Source organism: Balaenoptera physalus (genome assembly GCF_965194825.1).
Source record: "Balaenoptera physalus genome assembly, chromosome: 15".
Classification (NCBI taxonomy): domain Eukaryota; kingdom Metazoa; phylum Chordata; class Mammalia; order Artiodactyla; family Balaenopteridae; genus Balaenoptera; species Balaenoptera physalus.
Window position 1 is genome coordinate 66,214,962 of NC_138894.1, and position 16,898 is coordinate 66,231,859.

Below are 16,898 nucleotides of genomic sequence, written 5' to 3' on the forward strand. Positions count from 1 at the left end.
AGTCTCGTGTTTGTTAACCCACTAAAACATTTGTGAAGCCCCTCCTACGGTTTGGACAACCTTTTTCATAAATGGATGGTAATAATTATATCAGTTTAGGATAATGCTAACTACTGTAATAACTAAGCTAGATCATAATATAATTTTATTTCAAGTTTATGCAATAGTTTAGAGCAGATGTTCAAGTTGTTGGATGACTTTCTTTCTTTGGGTGACTCAGGGACCCAGACTTCTTGCATTTTCTGGGACCTCACAGTGTCATGTAGCCTGCTAATGGGAAAAGAAAGAGTAGTAAAATGACACATTATTTTTGCTCACATTCCATTGGCAAGAACTGTTCTCTTGGGCACATCACGTTGACTGGGAAATGTTGTCTTTTGACGGGATAATTGCCTCCCACCAGTAACTTCCACACTATGGAAGGGAGAGCACAGATTATTTGTGAATGGCTAGCCAGCTCTGCCACAGTGATAATGTTGATAGTAATCGTGTATTAGTTTCCTATGGCTATGTTAACAAGTTCTACAAACTTGGTGACTTGAAACAGCACAAATTTATTCTCTTAAAGTTCTGGAATTTAGAAGTCCAAAGTGTGTTTCACTGGGTCAAGATCAAAGTCTTAGCAGGGCTGCCTTCCTCTGAATACTGTAAGGGAAAATCAATTTCCTTGCCTTTTCTAGCTTCTAGAGCTGCATTCCTTGCATTCGTTCATTCTTGGCCTCTTCCTCCATCCTCAAAGCCAGCAACATAGCATCTTGCTCCTTGCCTTCTTATAGTCAAGTCTCCCTCTGCCTCTTCTTATAAGGACACTTGTGATTACATTAAGGGTCCATCCAGATAATTCACGATAATCTCCCCATCACAAGATCCTTAACTTAATCATGCTTGCACGCCCCTTTTTGCCATGTATGGTAACGTTCACAGGTTTCAGAGGTTAGGACCTGGCCATCTTTGGGGCCATTATTCAGCCTACTACATATAGTTAACATTTATTGAACACTTAGTATTGTGTCATGTTTATTCTGAGAACTTTGCATGTGTAAGTTTGTATTTTTCTGCCTGTCTACTTGATTTATTCATGATCTGCTCTACTTGTAGGCTTGCTTATTTTTCTCAATTAGGTTTTGTTTTTATTTTTGCCATCCTTTGGAAGATGTATTCTTCACTTTAATGTCAAAAATTGTACCGAAAACTCATAGACTCTCAGAATTGGAAAGAATTTTTCAAGATTATCTTGTCTAACCATACCATTGGAGGGGGGGGGCTGTTAATTTATCCTTTAGAATGTATTTCTCTTGAACTTTGAAGAAAGTCCTTTAACTCTGTTAGGCTCCTTTGGATTAATTAATGTATTAAACTGCTTTCTTTTTTCCTACCCAAATCTACCTTTTTCAGTTACCTTTAAAAATCAAATTGTGGAATTTTTCTTTGGATTTTTTCCCCACAAAAATACTGAATTTTATTTGGTCATTGTCATAATCACATGGAGGTGACTTAATAGGACAAAAAGGATGCACTTTGGATCAACAACATTTCCTGGGAAAGACGTAGTTGAAGGCTTAAAAAGCCACTCATAGATTTTAGTGAAACCACAGGAGTAGCAAACAAACAATTGTATAAAACATGCTAATAACTGGATGAAATTAAACCAAAAGCAGATGCTCCTGATTTAGAGTCATCATGTAGTAGAATTATGTGCTATGATTATGGTTATGATTATGCTATTATTATGATTCATTCAGGCAACAGCTTCATTGATTGCATATTAGGTGCTAGGGATACAGAAATGATGAAGGTATCATCCTGTCCTAGACGATGTAACATTCCAGTGAGGACATAGACATGAAGACATTGATGCAATGATGCTTACAGGTATAATAGAAACCACAACTCAAAGTGGCTTAAACAGTACAAGGAGTTTATTGGTCATGAACAGGTATATCTGAAAATTACCAGGCAGATGAGGCTTCCTGTAGTAGCTCAATTACACTGGTCTTGTGCCTTCCTCCTTCCCCCCTTTTCATGTTTCTTCTCAGTGTTTTCTGCAGATCAGTGTTATTCTAAAGCTGGCTGCCTTGGAGGTTGTGTGACGACTAACAACTTCAGGGCTGCTCCTAGAAAGAGAGCTGCTGTCCTCTAACTATTAAACTAGTCCTAGAGTTCGTGCTGACTGTATCAACTTTGATCTCATGTAACCCAGTCACTGAATTGGGGAAGGTATAATCGAAAGGCAGGTGAAAAGCAAAATTTAGAACTTTCAAAGTATTTCATATATCCCTGAAAATTGGAGTTAGTCTCATTATGGCTTTATTATGTTTATCTTGGATTTTTCTTAATATACTGAATCAGAAATTCTTACTGGTGGGAAGTAAACCCAGAAGATCCTAGTTCAGTGATTTTCTTTTGAGATTTTGAAGGCATAAAAATTTTCTATTCTCCCTTTGGAGAACTTTGATTTTGTACTCATTTCATTGCAGAAGTTACAAATCTGAATCTGACATACTGTCTCTTCTCTACTACTTCTTCCCTTGTCACGGGGGCAGCAAGGTTGGTTTTGATATTGAGTTCAGATGGTTCATGGTTAGGCTACTTTCAAGCCTCGGTTACATTTACAGTAGGAAGATGCCAGGCCAGAAGTGTCAGGGCTTGCCATAACAACCTCATATTTATGATTTAAACTTTAGTTTGGGAAACCTATTTTTGATTTTGCCACTAATATACATTTAATCAGGTTATTCATAGTATATAATGCTTTAAAAACTGAATTAGTAATACAAAGCTGCTTTGATATCAATGTAAGCACTTCCACGTGTTCTCTTTCTGCTTAGTCTCTAGTTTACCATATTTGCATTCATGGCAGTTCTGTCTCTCTCCATGACAAATGTTCATTCAGGAACCATAGCGTGTGACACTGTTATAGGATTGCCAGATCTTATTTTGAAGAATTTGGGCAGGGAGGGAGTAGAAGGAGAGAGATACTTGCTTATAGTCTGACCAGGCTTAAATACAGTCCCATTCTACATCCCAACACAGCTGGAACAAGGCACTCGAATACAGGATAGGCCTGTGGGGGGGGCCTTCTGGTAAACCAGTACTGCTAGAGTAAGGCCTCTCAGCTCTACCAAGAGAGCTGTGGAGGTACGTTTGATAGTCTCAGTGTATAAGGGTTCCTGCCCTAACTTAAAAAAGAATTGCTTCCTTGTGCAAAATTATATTAAATGTTGGGACTTCCCTAGCGACGCAGTGGTTAAGAATCTGCCTGCCAATGCAGGGGACACGGGTTCACGGAGCAACTAAGCCCATGCACCACAACTACTGAGCCTGCGCTCTAGAGCCCGCGAGCCACAACTACTGAGCCCGCGTGCCACAACTACTGAAGCCCACGTGCCTAGAGCCCGTGCTCCGCATCAAGAGAAGCCACCGCAAGGAGAAGCCTGCACACTGCAACGAAGAGTTGCCCCTGCTTGCCACAACTAGAGAAAGCCCATGCACAGCAACGAAGACCCAACACAGCCAAAAATAAATAAATAAATAAAATTATATTAAATGTTATTTGCTAAGAAAGGGAAAACATAATGTATTTCTAGTGAATTATATGATGATTATATCCAAGGCATAATTGTAATAATAGCAAATGCTTATCTAGTGCTTACTCTGTGTCAGATACAGTTCTAAGCATTTTACATACATTAGCCCACTTAACCCTTACAATAGCCATATGAGATAGATTATTATTAGTTTTATCCCTATTTTACAGAGGAAGAAATTGGCACAGAGAGGTCAAGTAACTTGCCCAAGTTCACACAGCTTAGTAAGGGACAGAGTTGGGATTTGAATCCAACATAGTCTGGGACCAGAGTTCATACTTTTAATCATTGTACTTTACTTTCTGTCAAGAAAGGACTGAAATTGTCATTAAAAATAATATCAATAACATTATTTATTACGTTTTGAAACAAATCGACATTTTGAAATTTACTTACTAAATATTCAACTTGCTTATTTTTTATTCTAGGAGAAGACTTTGCAGTTGTGCAGCAAGAAATTATTATGATGAAAGACTGTAAGCACCCAAATATTGTTGCTTATTTTGGAAGCTATCTCAGGTACATTGTTTGTTTCCCTTATGAAAAGCAGTAATGATTTCCATCACCTAATATTTAACAAAATAAAGTTAGCTCTAATACCATGTTTTGTAGTTTTCTTCATGCTTTGAAAAAAAGATATTTTCATATGAATGGAATTTTTATTTATGACCTCTTTATGTTAATTCTGTAACCAATACCATAGTCTGTGATTTGTCTGTTATACTCTTGGGAATTCTGGGTGTAGTTTCAATGAGGAAGCTGGCAAGTAAAACCTGACTTTTATGGTTAGTCTTCCTGTGGTAGACCAGAGATCTAAACACGCCATTCTGTTGCCCCTTTCTTCTGGTCTTGGGTGAATTTACACAGTATATCTGTTGTTTTTATTAGAACCTTTAGAACCTTTTTTTTCTTTTGTGCTTCTAGCCTCAAAGTATTGCATCATCCCTTCCCTTCATTTTATCCAGAGGACTAGGAATTATAATTATTTTACTAACTTCTTATTTTCCCAGGTCCTAAAGTGAACTTAGAAAGACTGAATTTGCCACCCCTTGTTTTGGTTTGGCAGGACCAAGCCAGGTTCCCCAGGTCATATTCCATAGGGGATGACCTCAAGGTCAGATCTTGTGTTTCCATTCACTTCTGTATGCAGTTGAGTTGAGCACTGTGGCCTAGTTGTTTCCAAGCTTCCTTCCAAGGGGGAAGGATTAGAGAATGTTTTCTTCGGTATTTAAAAAACTCTTCTGTTTGGTTCCCATATACTGTAGGGTAAGAATAAGGATGTATCCTATTACAGCTCCCATTCTGTCTGTGAGCCAAGTACAAAACACTTCTTTTCTGATGCAGGCCCAGCATATGGAAAAGACGGGGCAGTTCTGCCCTCTCTTCCTTCCAGCTTGTGAAAAGCCAGGTGGACCGGCTCTTCTTGATTCTGACCACTCTTGGATAGCTTTGATTGCCCACCTTCATCGAGGTCAAAGGGTGGGTTTAATGGGGACTTTAGTTCACATAGGGACAGGTGCTACCCCGAGGTCAGTGACTGTTAAACATTTTGAATGGGTTCTTTAACAGCCAATTTAAAACTGCTTTAATGGTGGGTGGTTCAGACAACAACCTAACAATAGTTTCTGCATCCGTTTTTATCTTATGGACAGACCCAGCACAGGCAGTTACTCCATCAGCTCAAAGAAGTCTCTTACAATCATTTAAGCTCATGATACAAATAACTGATTTCTCCCAACACATTAAAATTATCACTTCAAAACAATTTGTTTCACTGTTATTGGTCCTAACAAAATGATCCTACTTAGACTCATTTGGGAGAAGCATTACAAAGTTTTCTTCCCCCAAGAGCAAACAGATCATTTTTTAAGAGTTTTTGTGTTTCCCCAGGGACATTGAACTGAGAATTTCTCAAACATGGTCTGAGTCTTCCAGAAGTATGGGACCATCCAAAGCCTAACCTGTTATTCCAGGAGAGCCCCACCCACTTACATGGCAACCTTGGTGTGGTGAAATGAGCATGATCTTTTTGCCACAGAGACAGTAGTATAGTTGGTAGTTTAGAGCTTGAGTTCTGGAGTCAGGTTGGTTGGGTTGGTTGAGTCCTGACTCCATCACTTACTAACTTTGTGGCTTATGGCAAATTACTTAGCCACTCTGTGCCTCCATTTCCTCATCTATAAAATAAGGATAATAATAATAGATACATGATGTGATAACTACAAGGGTAATTGGTAAATACAAGTAAAGTGTTAAGAACAATGGTTAGAACATAATAAATGCTCAATAAATGTTAACTTGCATTACTACTACTATTGCTATGATTACTATTACTGTTAACTGTTTTTTAAATACCATCAGGTTAGTGCCTAATTTGATCCTTTCAACAGCACTCTTAGGAATATTACTCTATGGTAAATATTATTTCCATTTTACAAATAAGGTGTTTGAGAGTTTCACACTGAGTATTTAGTTCACAGTCTCATTTCAAGTTATTGACAGAGGAGGGTCCTAGTTCTTTCTGTGGTATTGTGCTTATGGATCACATGACTTTTGACTTGGCCTTTCTACTTCCTTGCCAAAAAAGTTGACCAAATAAACTTCCAGTATTTCACCCCCACCCGCCCCACCCCCCCCAACCCCCCCACCCCCGCCAAAACTCAAAAAGTAACACTAAACTAAACTGGACATTTGACTTTCTGGGTTACTTAGGCAAGAGCCTTCCCACACAGGTTAGGCAGCAAAACGTTTGATCTTGTTACCGGAATGCAGAATTCCTTTTGGGTTTGTATTCATTTTTGTTGAGACTTGGGGCAAAATAGCACAACTCTGTAGTAACACACTCTTTAACCTTAACCATGAGACATGCTACAAGAGAGCCAATTTGAGGTTATGCCTAACAAAAATTGTACTTACTTTTAGATATCAGGAACCATGTATTCTGACTGTATTTTGAATATCCTTTTTTTAAAGGAAACCTTTTAAATTGAAGCATAGTATACATACAGAACAGTGTGCAAATTTCTGTTTTGTGTGTAACTCGATGGATTTTTTTTAGAGGATACTTTTATTTTAATCTAAGTATAAAAATACAGAGAGCAAAACTGCCCAGAAACCATAGTGAAACAGACAAAATTAGGGTCATTCTCTTTTTTTTTTTTTCTTTTAGTAAAGTTGTGTTCATTTGGAGTTGTATGATCTGATATAGGAAAACTGATTTAAATATATAATTTTATTCTGTAACGTGTAGTTGATGAAAGTGGTACGAAAGCAAATGGTAGTATAATGTGGAACAGCGATTAATCTTCTCTTTCTTTAGCTCTTTTCTTCTACAGAAATTCTTCCCTGCTTCACTAATTAAAGTCTAGACTCAGGCAGATTTGGACTATGGGATAATGATTAGCCTTGTCGGGTGTTAGAGCTAGAAGGGACTAAGAGGTCTTGTCACTTAGCCCACTTTTTTTTTTTTTTTTTTTTTTGCTGATAGAAGAGGGACTGCTGGATAAATGACTTCTTTAGGTTATCCAGCTACTCATTGTTGGTGCTGGGATTTAAACCTGGCTCTGCAGGTACCTAGCCAGCAGTCTTTTTGGTTACTTGGTTACTTTGGACATATTACTTAGTCCGGAAATGGCAGATTTAGTCTCAAAGGGAACATGGTTTCTTGGCTTCTTTCTCATTACTGAATGATTTTTCAGAAGGCAAGGAGCTTGTTTGTTTGAACTTGATACAAACCCCCTAAAATATATACTGTTCTTATTGACCTTCTTCTCTCTTGCTGCCATTATAGCCTATTATAACAAATTTGGACAAAAAAATTGAGCAAACTGAAGTAACATGGTTTGACCATTAATAAATTTCCCCTCCAGGAAATCAGACTTAACCCTATGAATTTACTGAATAGATGACCAGCAAATAATTAAGTTCAGAAGCGTATTTTATAACAGGGTTATAGTGAGCTATGCTCACTTCCCAAAGAAATATTGAGACTGAGCTCCTATAAAACAGAAGCCTAATACTCTTGATGGGGCCTTCCTTACTTGCTCTTCAATATCATTAAAAACCTGTGTTTATTAAGTGCCTAATTACACATACTGTGCAACAAGAACTGGATAGAGAAAACTTTTCTCTGAAAGTTTAGAATTTAAAGTAAATAGTCCTGGTTTGGTATATATTTTTATCTGTGTATTTCTGTGTGTATATTTATAAAACAACAGATTTAAATCACCATAGACCTATTCTTTATTCTCAGTAGAGCTAAACTATTGCTTCTTTTAAGCAAAGAATGATTTTAACTTCAGATTCTTCTAAGCATTCCTTAGCCCAGCATATCCTTTAAGAATAAATTAAGAAAATTGGAACATTCCTTTCTAGTTTGAACTCATAATGCTCAGCTTTGAATAACAGCAAATGATCCTCAAAAGGTAAGCTGTCAGAAGATCAGATCCATACACTGAAAACACTTTTATTTAGATCAGATATTTTAAACCTTTGAAATCCAGAGTACTAGTTTAGATGAACATGATTTAGCTCATAGTAATAATATATTTATAAATCATCACCACTTACAAAGTGTTTTTACATTATTTCTTAGGATGTCTAGAGTGCTGTATTGATTTCTGGAGATGTTAAGATAGATAAAACAGTCCTTGCCTTTAAGGAGCTTACTATTGAATAGAAAAAATAGATATGAGCAAATAATTGCAATGCTAGGTGCAGTTATCATTTTGACATAAGATATAAAGTGATAAAGATGGTAGAATATCTGATTTTGTCAAAGGGAATCAGAGAGAGCTCTTTGAATGTTATTCCCAAATACTGGGTGTTAAAGGATTAGTATGCATTTACTGTGGTGTGTATATGTATGTAGAAAATTGTAATTTCTGACAAAGGAAATGGATGCGTGAAAAAATCATGAAGTGTTCAGGAGATAGCTAATAATCTCATATTAGAGTTTAAGGGGAAAGGGTGTAGTTCAGCAGGTTAAGGCTGTGGAGATTTAGGCAAAAAAGAAACCTTTTATGCCTTAATTAGGACCTATGTGTATTGAGCATACTTGTTGGAAGGTTTTAACACAGAGGTAGTATATTCTATGGGGGGATGGACTTGGGGTGTAGGGTATTGAGACAAGGAGTCAGTTAATTTTATACAGTACATTTATTACAGTAATCCAAGAAAGAGATGGTAGTCCCTTGAGTTATATAGAAACTGGAAGAAATTTTTTTTCTAGAGCCAGAGACAGGACTTGCCAGGGAAACCACAGAATCTTAACTGAAAATGCGTTTTTGAATGCTCACACTATGAAAATAAAAATTACAGTTAAGTCACTTTAATTTATACCCAGCTACTGTTTTTTTAAAAAAGGAAACTTAATTTTGGAATATGTTAGATTTACATAAAAGTTGCAAAGATAGTACAAAGAGTTCTCGCAGCTTTCCCTGGTGTTAACATCTTACATAACCCTGGGACATTTGTCAAAACTAAGAAATTAACATTGGTACAATAATATTAGCTAGACTAAGATACTGCATTTGGATTTTACCAGTTTTTCACTAATGGTCCTCTTTAAGTAAGAAATTTGGTGGAACTACCTTAGGAGATACTTCTTTATACCAGTATTGCTGGGGTATTTCTACCAAACATTTGTTCAGAGGGATGCTGATATGTGAAAAAATGGGTCTATGGAAAAAATAATTTGGGGATGTAGCGAACTAAACACAATTAGAGAAGTTGTATTTCTTCTTTCTCTTCTTCATTTTCCCTCTCCCCTCTGCTCTGTTGTCTTTTCTCCTTCTTCCTCTTCTCCATTCTCCCCTTCCCAACTTTCCATCCCCTTTCTTCCCCTGTTTCTAATCTTCCTCCTCCTTTTCCCACCTTTTCTTCCCTCTCCACACCTCCTCCTTCCCTTTCTCCTTCTATTCTGTGCCCCACTCCCACCCCACAGGATTTCTCAGAGACCTTAAAATACCAGTGGCGTTGTTAATTTCCAAGAGAAGAGAAGACAATAGTATATGACATTTCTAAAACTGATTTAACTGCAGTGGTTTCTTGTGGGGAACATACTTCACATAGGACTACTGTCCAATGACCCGTTCTTTGTCAAATATTATGCCAAACTGGGGGTGTTAGGTATAATTATAGAGAAATAGGTCACCTTGTATCCCCTGAATACGTAGCTACCCCTCACTGTTAAAGGGGAAGAAGGTGGATGGGTTACGTATAACTTTTTGGAATACGGTCGTTTTTGCTATTTGTTTAAAAATGAACCAAAACATTTTAAATTCAGCACACATTAACATGAGCTATCCTAAATTAAAACATCTAGCAGTTATTAAACTTTTTGTTTTTCACATTGACAGTTGAGGTTACAGTTGAATTACTTTGCTGAATATGATGGAGTAGCCATTGGCAAGTGCTTTGGTCAACAAGACAACCTACAGTAAAGTACAGGGTACTGCAGTGTGGGGCATGGCGAGGCGTCCTGTCCCGGGGGAATGGCTGGTATGCTAGTTTCTAGCAGACGTTTGAGAGCTGTTTATCCTTGGTGATCATGCTCATATTTTATTTTTCTTTTTAAATCATGTTATATTTGGGCAAAATATATAAATAATTACACTTAGTTTGTTCAGTCAGTGTGGGAAGATTAAAAGGTGTGTTTTAGAAATGATAAGCTCTTTAATGAAACAGTTATTAGAATGTTAGTTCCTATATGCTCTAGTAAACATTGAACTAGAAGATGAAAATAGTGAACTTTTCCCCCCTCTACTTATTTTTCTATTCCTTGTCAGATAGAAAGATAATTTTACAGAATAAGAAAGAAGAATTCTAAGGATTTGTTGAGCCAGAGAATTAATAGTGATATATTGTATATTTACCTCAGTGATTAATTTTATTTTAGTTCAAATACCCAGGGACAAAGATTTTGTAATTTATTGGCCTGCATCAAATGGACTGATTTGATTCAAGTCCTTTCCCGTTAGGCAGATGGCTTGGTGAGTGACCAAAAGCAAATGCAGATTTACCATCACAAGAGAGGCATTCATGGAACAGATGGAAGTCATTTTTCTAATAGACTCTGAATATTCAAGCATTTTTGATAATAGCAGACTTAACTAAATAGAATGTTGTAAAGGTAAAGTGTTTTAGGCATCTTAAAAGGTAAAGTATTAAATATATAATTATGATTTTTTTTTCTCAGTCTGTAAGTTGGAAAGTCATTTTACATAGAGTGAACAGAAAATTGTGTTTTTAAGCAAGGTGGGAAAGGGGGTAGACCAGCTTCAAGTAGAGGATGGTATAATATTGAAATATGTAAGAAAGCAGAGAACTCATTTCCTGCATCCATTTTCTTTACAAAGGAGAATTGTTTTCAAACTGGAAAGGGCAGGAAAATAATGCTTAATAAAAGCATTATTAAGAAGGAATTGAAGTACAGATAGGTGAGTAGATAATTATAGAACACCAGACACTTTAAATGAATGTAAGCCTTTTAGATTTATATAAATTATATCTCATTACTATACTGAAAATATAGCAGACATGATTGTCATCCACTGTCGGTGAGTGTCTTGACAAATAGGAGGGGTGTCAAAAGATTAGTGATCAGCATTGACCAATTTGCAAAGGAAAGGAAAAGGTGATTTCTAGAAAATACAGACCGTTAAACTTGATGTCAGTCATCTGTCCCCAGCAAACATCTAAGATAATTTATTAATCACATAATTAGTGAGCGCTTATAGGAAGAAAGTGGTGATTAGCATAACTTTAGTAAGAAGTTATGTCAAATCAATCCCATCTCTCTTCTATTTTTTTTCTTAAAAAAAAAAGAAAAAGGCAATTTTACTTAATTACACCTTCACTGAGTTCCAGGAGCAGTTTAAGGTGCCTCACATAAATACACAACAAGACAAAATATAACAAAAGGGGTAGAAAACAGCTTACGTTTATTGGGCGTATAGTCCAGGTCCTTTACTAAGCAGTTTACATGTTTTTTCATTTTATCCTGAGCAGACCCCAAAACAATTCAGCCAGTTTCTGTAAGATGTGAGAAGTCCCTGCTGCCTGTTGCTTCAGCCCTTGAGGCAGGAATTTTATATGAAAGTTTCATGTGTGGCAGATGTGAAAATATTTTAGAGCAGTAGTTCTCAAGCACTTCGGTCTTAGAACCGCTTTTATTTTACACTCTTAAAAATGATTGAGTACCCCCAAAGAGCTTTGGTTTGTGTGGGTTGTATCTATTGATATTTACTATATTAGATAATAAAATTGAGAAACATTTGAAACAAGAATACATAAGCACATATTCCAGTAGCTGCCAGAGGGATGACATCATTATCACACTTCCTGCTCCTGTAGCCTCTGGAAAACTCCACGGTATTTTCAAGACAGAGTGCAAAGGGCAAATAATTTTTAGTGTTGTTATGAAAATGAGTTTGACTTTGCTGACCTCCTGAAAGGATCTCCAGGACTCTCAGAGGCCCCCAGACCACACTTTGAGAACCATTGTTCTAGAGGAAGGATTCAGTCTAGAGAGATCAGGCTATGAAATCCTGCATTACACATATTAAATTGGTGTCTGAGCATCATTTCAGAGAATATTGGTTGATAGACTTGCCAGAGTCTTATACCTCAGTTTAAGCAAAGGCACAGGGAGGTGCCAAATGGTCATTCTGAGCAGTCTACATAGTTAGAGTGCCATTCGTGTCACCAGTGGAAAAATTACTCCTAACGTTCCTTAAGCTCATTAGTAAACTCAGTAGTGCAGGTCCACATAGTTTATAAGCAGAGCTCTTGCTCCTGATTAGGGGCTTTCTAACCAACGACTTTTGGAGCGTGGGGTAGGAGGGGTGTATTTACAATTAGAAATAGTGTCGCAATAGTGTCTCCAGTTATTTTAAGTAAAATAATTGGAGAGCTAATAAGATGCATGTGAAAACTTTTTTTTTTTCTTTTAAGAATGAAATTTAACAAATAAGGACAAGGTCCTGTGCATAGTTTCAGTGAACCAGATATACAAATAGGGAGCTAGAAAGGAAACTCATCTGACCACTTTTATGTAAAAAAAGACCTAGAGGTTTTAGTTAACTTCAGACTGCAAACCAGCAGTTGAATGCAGTTTCTAAGAAGCTGAAGTTAATAAGAAATAGAAGTGTTCGTATAAAGGGCATAGTTGTTCGATTCTCAGGGGGATTTAGATTTCTCCCTGTGTAACAGTCACTGGTCATACATGCCTTCATCGTTCTGGATGAGACCATACGTCTGCCAGCCCCAGGCGTCCATTCTGAGAGTTATTCAAACCAGGCCACTGGGCAAGTAGGTCCTACTTTACCATCAGCTGTCATGCCTCAGTTTCATTGGTATGTGGACCACCTGTGAATTTGAGGTCCTGATTTCTTTCTCTGGGCTTCACTGTCTTCAGCTTTGCCTCTAGAATCATGGTACTTTTTACTCTGTACTCTTTTAAGTTTGCTGACCTTCACACTCTGACAGGTTGTGTTCCCTTGATATATGGTGCCTGGTCCATCACACCCAACCAAGTCAGCTCACCTCTCAGGTCTGCTTAATCACACCACCACTGCCATATGTGGTCCAATCCTGGTAACAGCTCCACTTGTTAATGCACTGTTCATGCAGTATTCAGACCAGTACTTGATTCTGGGTGCCGCATTTTAAGAGACATTGACAAACTAGAGACTATCCAGGTGAAAGTAACGAAACTGAGGAGTCTACAAACCAACCGTTGTTTTACAGTACGACCTCAGCCTATTCTAGCTTCACTTCCTGCCATTCTGTCTTCAGGTAGCCTGAGTTCAACTCACACTAAATCACCCACAGTCTCCAAAATGTGGCATCAAATTTTCATTCTTTTGCACAGGCCCTTTCCCTCTCTCTTAGTGGTGAATTCCTACTTTAACTTCAAGACCCAACTCAAATGTTATTTCCTCCCTTAAAATTTCCATTGACTCTCCTAATTATTTTTACCTCTGGGTTCTCACAGAACTTTATACATGCCTGGATTGTGCATTAATCAAACTATAATCCAGTCCAAGGGTCAGCAAACCTTTTCTGTAAATGACCATATAGTAAATATTTTAGGCTTTGTGGACTTTGTATGTTTCTCTCTGTCACAGTTGCTCACCTCTGCTGTTTTAGTACAAAAACAGCCGTAGATGATATGTAAATGAATGAGTGACTGTATTCCAATATAACTTTACATGGACACTAAAATTTGAATTTCACAGAATTGTCACATGTCAAGAAATAATATTCTTCTTTTGAAAAGCCTCCCTAACCGTTTAAAAATATGAAAACCATTCACAGTCCCTGGGCTATACAAAATCAGGCGGCAGGCTAGATTTGGCCCACTGGCCATAATTTGCTGACCCTGGATCTAATCGATTTGTCTATTATTTCAATTACTTATGCATTCATTCATTTATGAAATAAATATTCATTTGCTGGTATCCTTCTAGGCACTGTGAATGCAGTGGTAAGAGACACCAACATATTATTAAGGCAGAGTCTTTCTTCTGTGTTAGACTGAGCTTGCTGAGTTCAGAGACTTTCTATTCCATCTCTGCCCCCCAAAAATAGTACATTTCCTGTTACATTTTGAGATGAAGTAATGAATGATTCAACAAAGGAATAAGCGATTATGGCTTTGCTAATTATTTCTCCTGTGCCAGTTTGGTTATGCTGTCTTATAATGTGAATGTGAAAGAGAAATGCTACTAAAGACAAGTGAGTGATAAATTTTTAACAAAGGTTATTTTGGAAAGATCTTTGTTGAGTCTAGATATGAAGGTAAAGTTTACATTTTGTCTGTTTTGACAATGAGAAGAGCTATCAAAGTGATATACTTTGAGATGTATTGGCTATTCTCTGATGAATCTTTATATAATTTTTGGTATGAACCTTTTAATTAACGTTTAACTTTTATAATGCAGTCATAGGGTAGATGGATAAACTGTGAGGGAGGGGACCTTTTAACTAAAGGGACATTTTCTCTCCTTTGGATGTGCCAAATGACATCTTTACATCCTACAAATCGTGTATTTTAAGGATTAAAACCTTGGGTTGAGTTATAGTAACACATTATGTTAAGTAATTCGTTTACTCATAGAGATTAGCTTTTCTCTTAGCACATTGCATTTATGTGGTTTTTCAAGGTATTGGCATACAACCTTAAAATACTTGTTACTTCAAATAACTTTAATCATGAAAATGTGATAATGCTTATTTTCTTTTTATAGGCGAGATAAACTTTGGATTTGCATGGAGTTTTGTGGAGGTGGTTCTTTACAGGATATTTATCATGGTAAGACCAAAGTATATGTGAAAGAGATTAAGTAGAATTTCTTAAAATATAGTTATTTACTATGTTAAACATTACTGTTGTTTTGAGGAAAGTGTGTTTTATCATTATGCTATTTGGATACATAAGGAAATTTAAGATATATACAGACGAAAGGAGCATTCACTTTATAAGCTGAGAAATTACACGCAGTTGAATTATTTGCTAATTCTGAAGAAGGCATATTATATATAGTTAGTTCAGTTGGAATAGGAAACAGGAAAGGATAGATTTTCTGGAACTGTTTTAGAAGGCTTATTGAAGAAAGTGGGCTTTAAATTGGTCTTTAAAAGGTAGGTAAACCATGGATACAAAGAACAGAGACAAGTGCACTCCAGGAGTTGAAACAGCAGCACAGTGATGTGAAGGTGTGACATGTTAGATCACTCTCACTGGTCTGTCTGGGGTGTATTTGGAGAGTGTGGTCAGATCTAGAGAGCCTTGAAAGCCAGAAGGAGGGACTTCCCTGGCAGTCCAGTGGTTAAGACTCCACACTTCCACTGCAAGGGGCACAGGTTGGATCCCTGGTTGGGGAACTAGGATACCGCATGCCATGCCGCATGGCCAAAAGAAAGCCAGAAGGAAAAACATGAGACCATTTCTGCTTCATGAAAAGTTATTTCTGAGACTTCCCTGGTGGCACAGTGGTTAAGAATCCACCTGCCATTGCAGGGGACATGGGTTTGAGCCCTGGTCTGGGAAGATCCCACACGCTGCGGAGCAACTAAGCCCAGGTGCTACAACTACTGAGCCCACGTGCCACAACTATTGAAGCCCGCGTGCCTAGAGCCCATGCTCCGCAACAAGGTAAGCCACCGCAATGAGAAGCCCGTGCACCGCAACAAAGAGTAAGCCCCGCTCGCCACAACTAGAGAAAGCCCACACACAGCAACAAAGACCCAACACAGGCAAAAAATAAATAAATAAATACAATTTAAAAAATTTTAAAATATATTGTTAAAAAAAAAAAAGTGAAGGGCAGACAGCAGAAGCAAGAAGAACTACAGTCCTGCAGCCTGCGGAATGAAAACCACAATCACAGAAAACAGACAAAATTAAAAGGCAGAGGACTATGTCCCAGATGAAGGGACAATATAAAACCCCAGAAAAACAATTAAATGAAGTGGAGATAGGCAACCTTCCAGAAAAATAATTCAGAATAATGATAGTGAAGATGATCCAGGACCTCAGAAAAAGAATGAAGGCAAAGATCGAGAAGATGCAAGAAATGTTTAACAAACCCTAAAAGAATTAAAGAACAAACAGACAAATGAACAATAAAATAACTGAAATGAAAAATACACTAGAAGTAATCAATAGCAGAATAACTGAGGCAGAAGAACGGATAAGTGACCTGGAAGACAGAATAGTGGAATTCACTGCTGCGGAACAGAATAAAGAAAAAAGAATGAAAAGAAATGAAGACAGCCTAAGAGACCTCTGGGACAACATTAAACACAACAACATTCACATTATAGGGGTCCCAGAAGGAGAAGAGAGAGAGAAAGGACCCGAGAAAATATTTGAAGAGATTATAGTCGAAAACTTCCCTAACATGGGAAAGGAAATAGCCACCCAAGTCCAGGAAGCACAGAGAGTCCCATACAGGATAAACCCAAGGAGAAACACGAAAGGACCCGAGAAAATATTTGAAGAGATTATAGTCGAAAACTTCCCTAACATGGGAAAGGAAATAGCCACCCAAGTCCAGGAAGCGCAGAAAGTCCCATACAGGATAAATCCAAGGAGAAACACACCGAGACACATAGTAATCAAATTGGCAAAAATTAAAGACAAAAAAAAATTATTGAAAGCAGCAAGGGGAAAATGACAAATAACATACAAGGGAACTCCCATAAGGTTAACAGCTGATCTCTCAGCAGAAACTCTGCAAGCCAGAAGGGAGTGGCATGATATACTTAAAGTGATGAAAGGGAAGAACCTACAACAAATATTAC

The 16,898-nt window shown here is 37.4% G+C and overlaps 1 protein-coding gene across 2 annotated transcripts in view; it reads left to right on the plus strand.

The window, feature by feature from the left end:
- MAP4K3 (mitogen-activated protein kinase kinase kinase kinase 3) overlaps window positions 1–16,898 on the plus strand; it is a 201,240-nt gene that overhangs the window by 97,070 nt on the left and 87,272 nt on the right. For both annotated transcript variants that reach the window (XM_082427700.1, XM_082427701.1), the window contains exons 3-4: window positions 4,016–4,106; window positions 14,840–14,904. In XM_082427700.1, coding sequence (XP_082283826.1) covers window positions 4,016–4,106; window positions 14,840–14,904 — 156 coding nt within the window. The remainder of the gene's footprint in view (window positions 1–4,015; window positions 4,107–14,839; window positions 14,905–16,898) is intronic.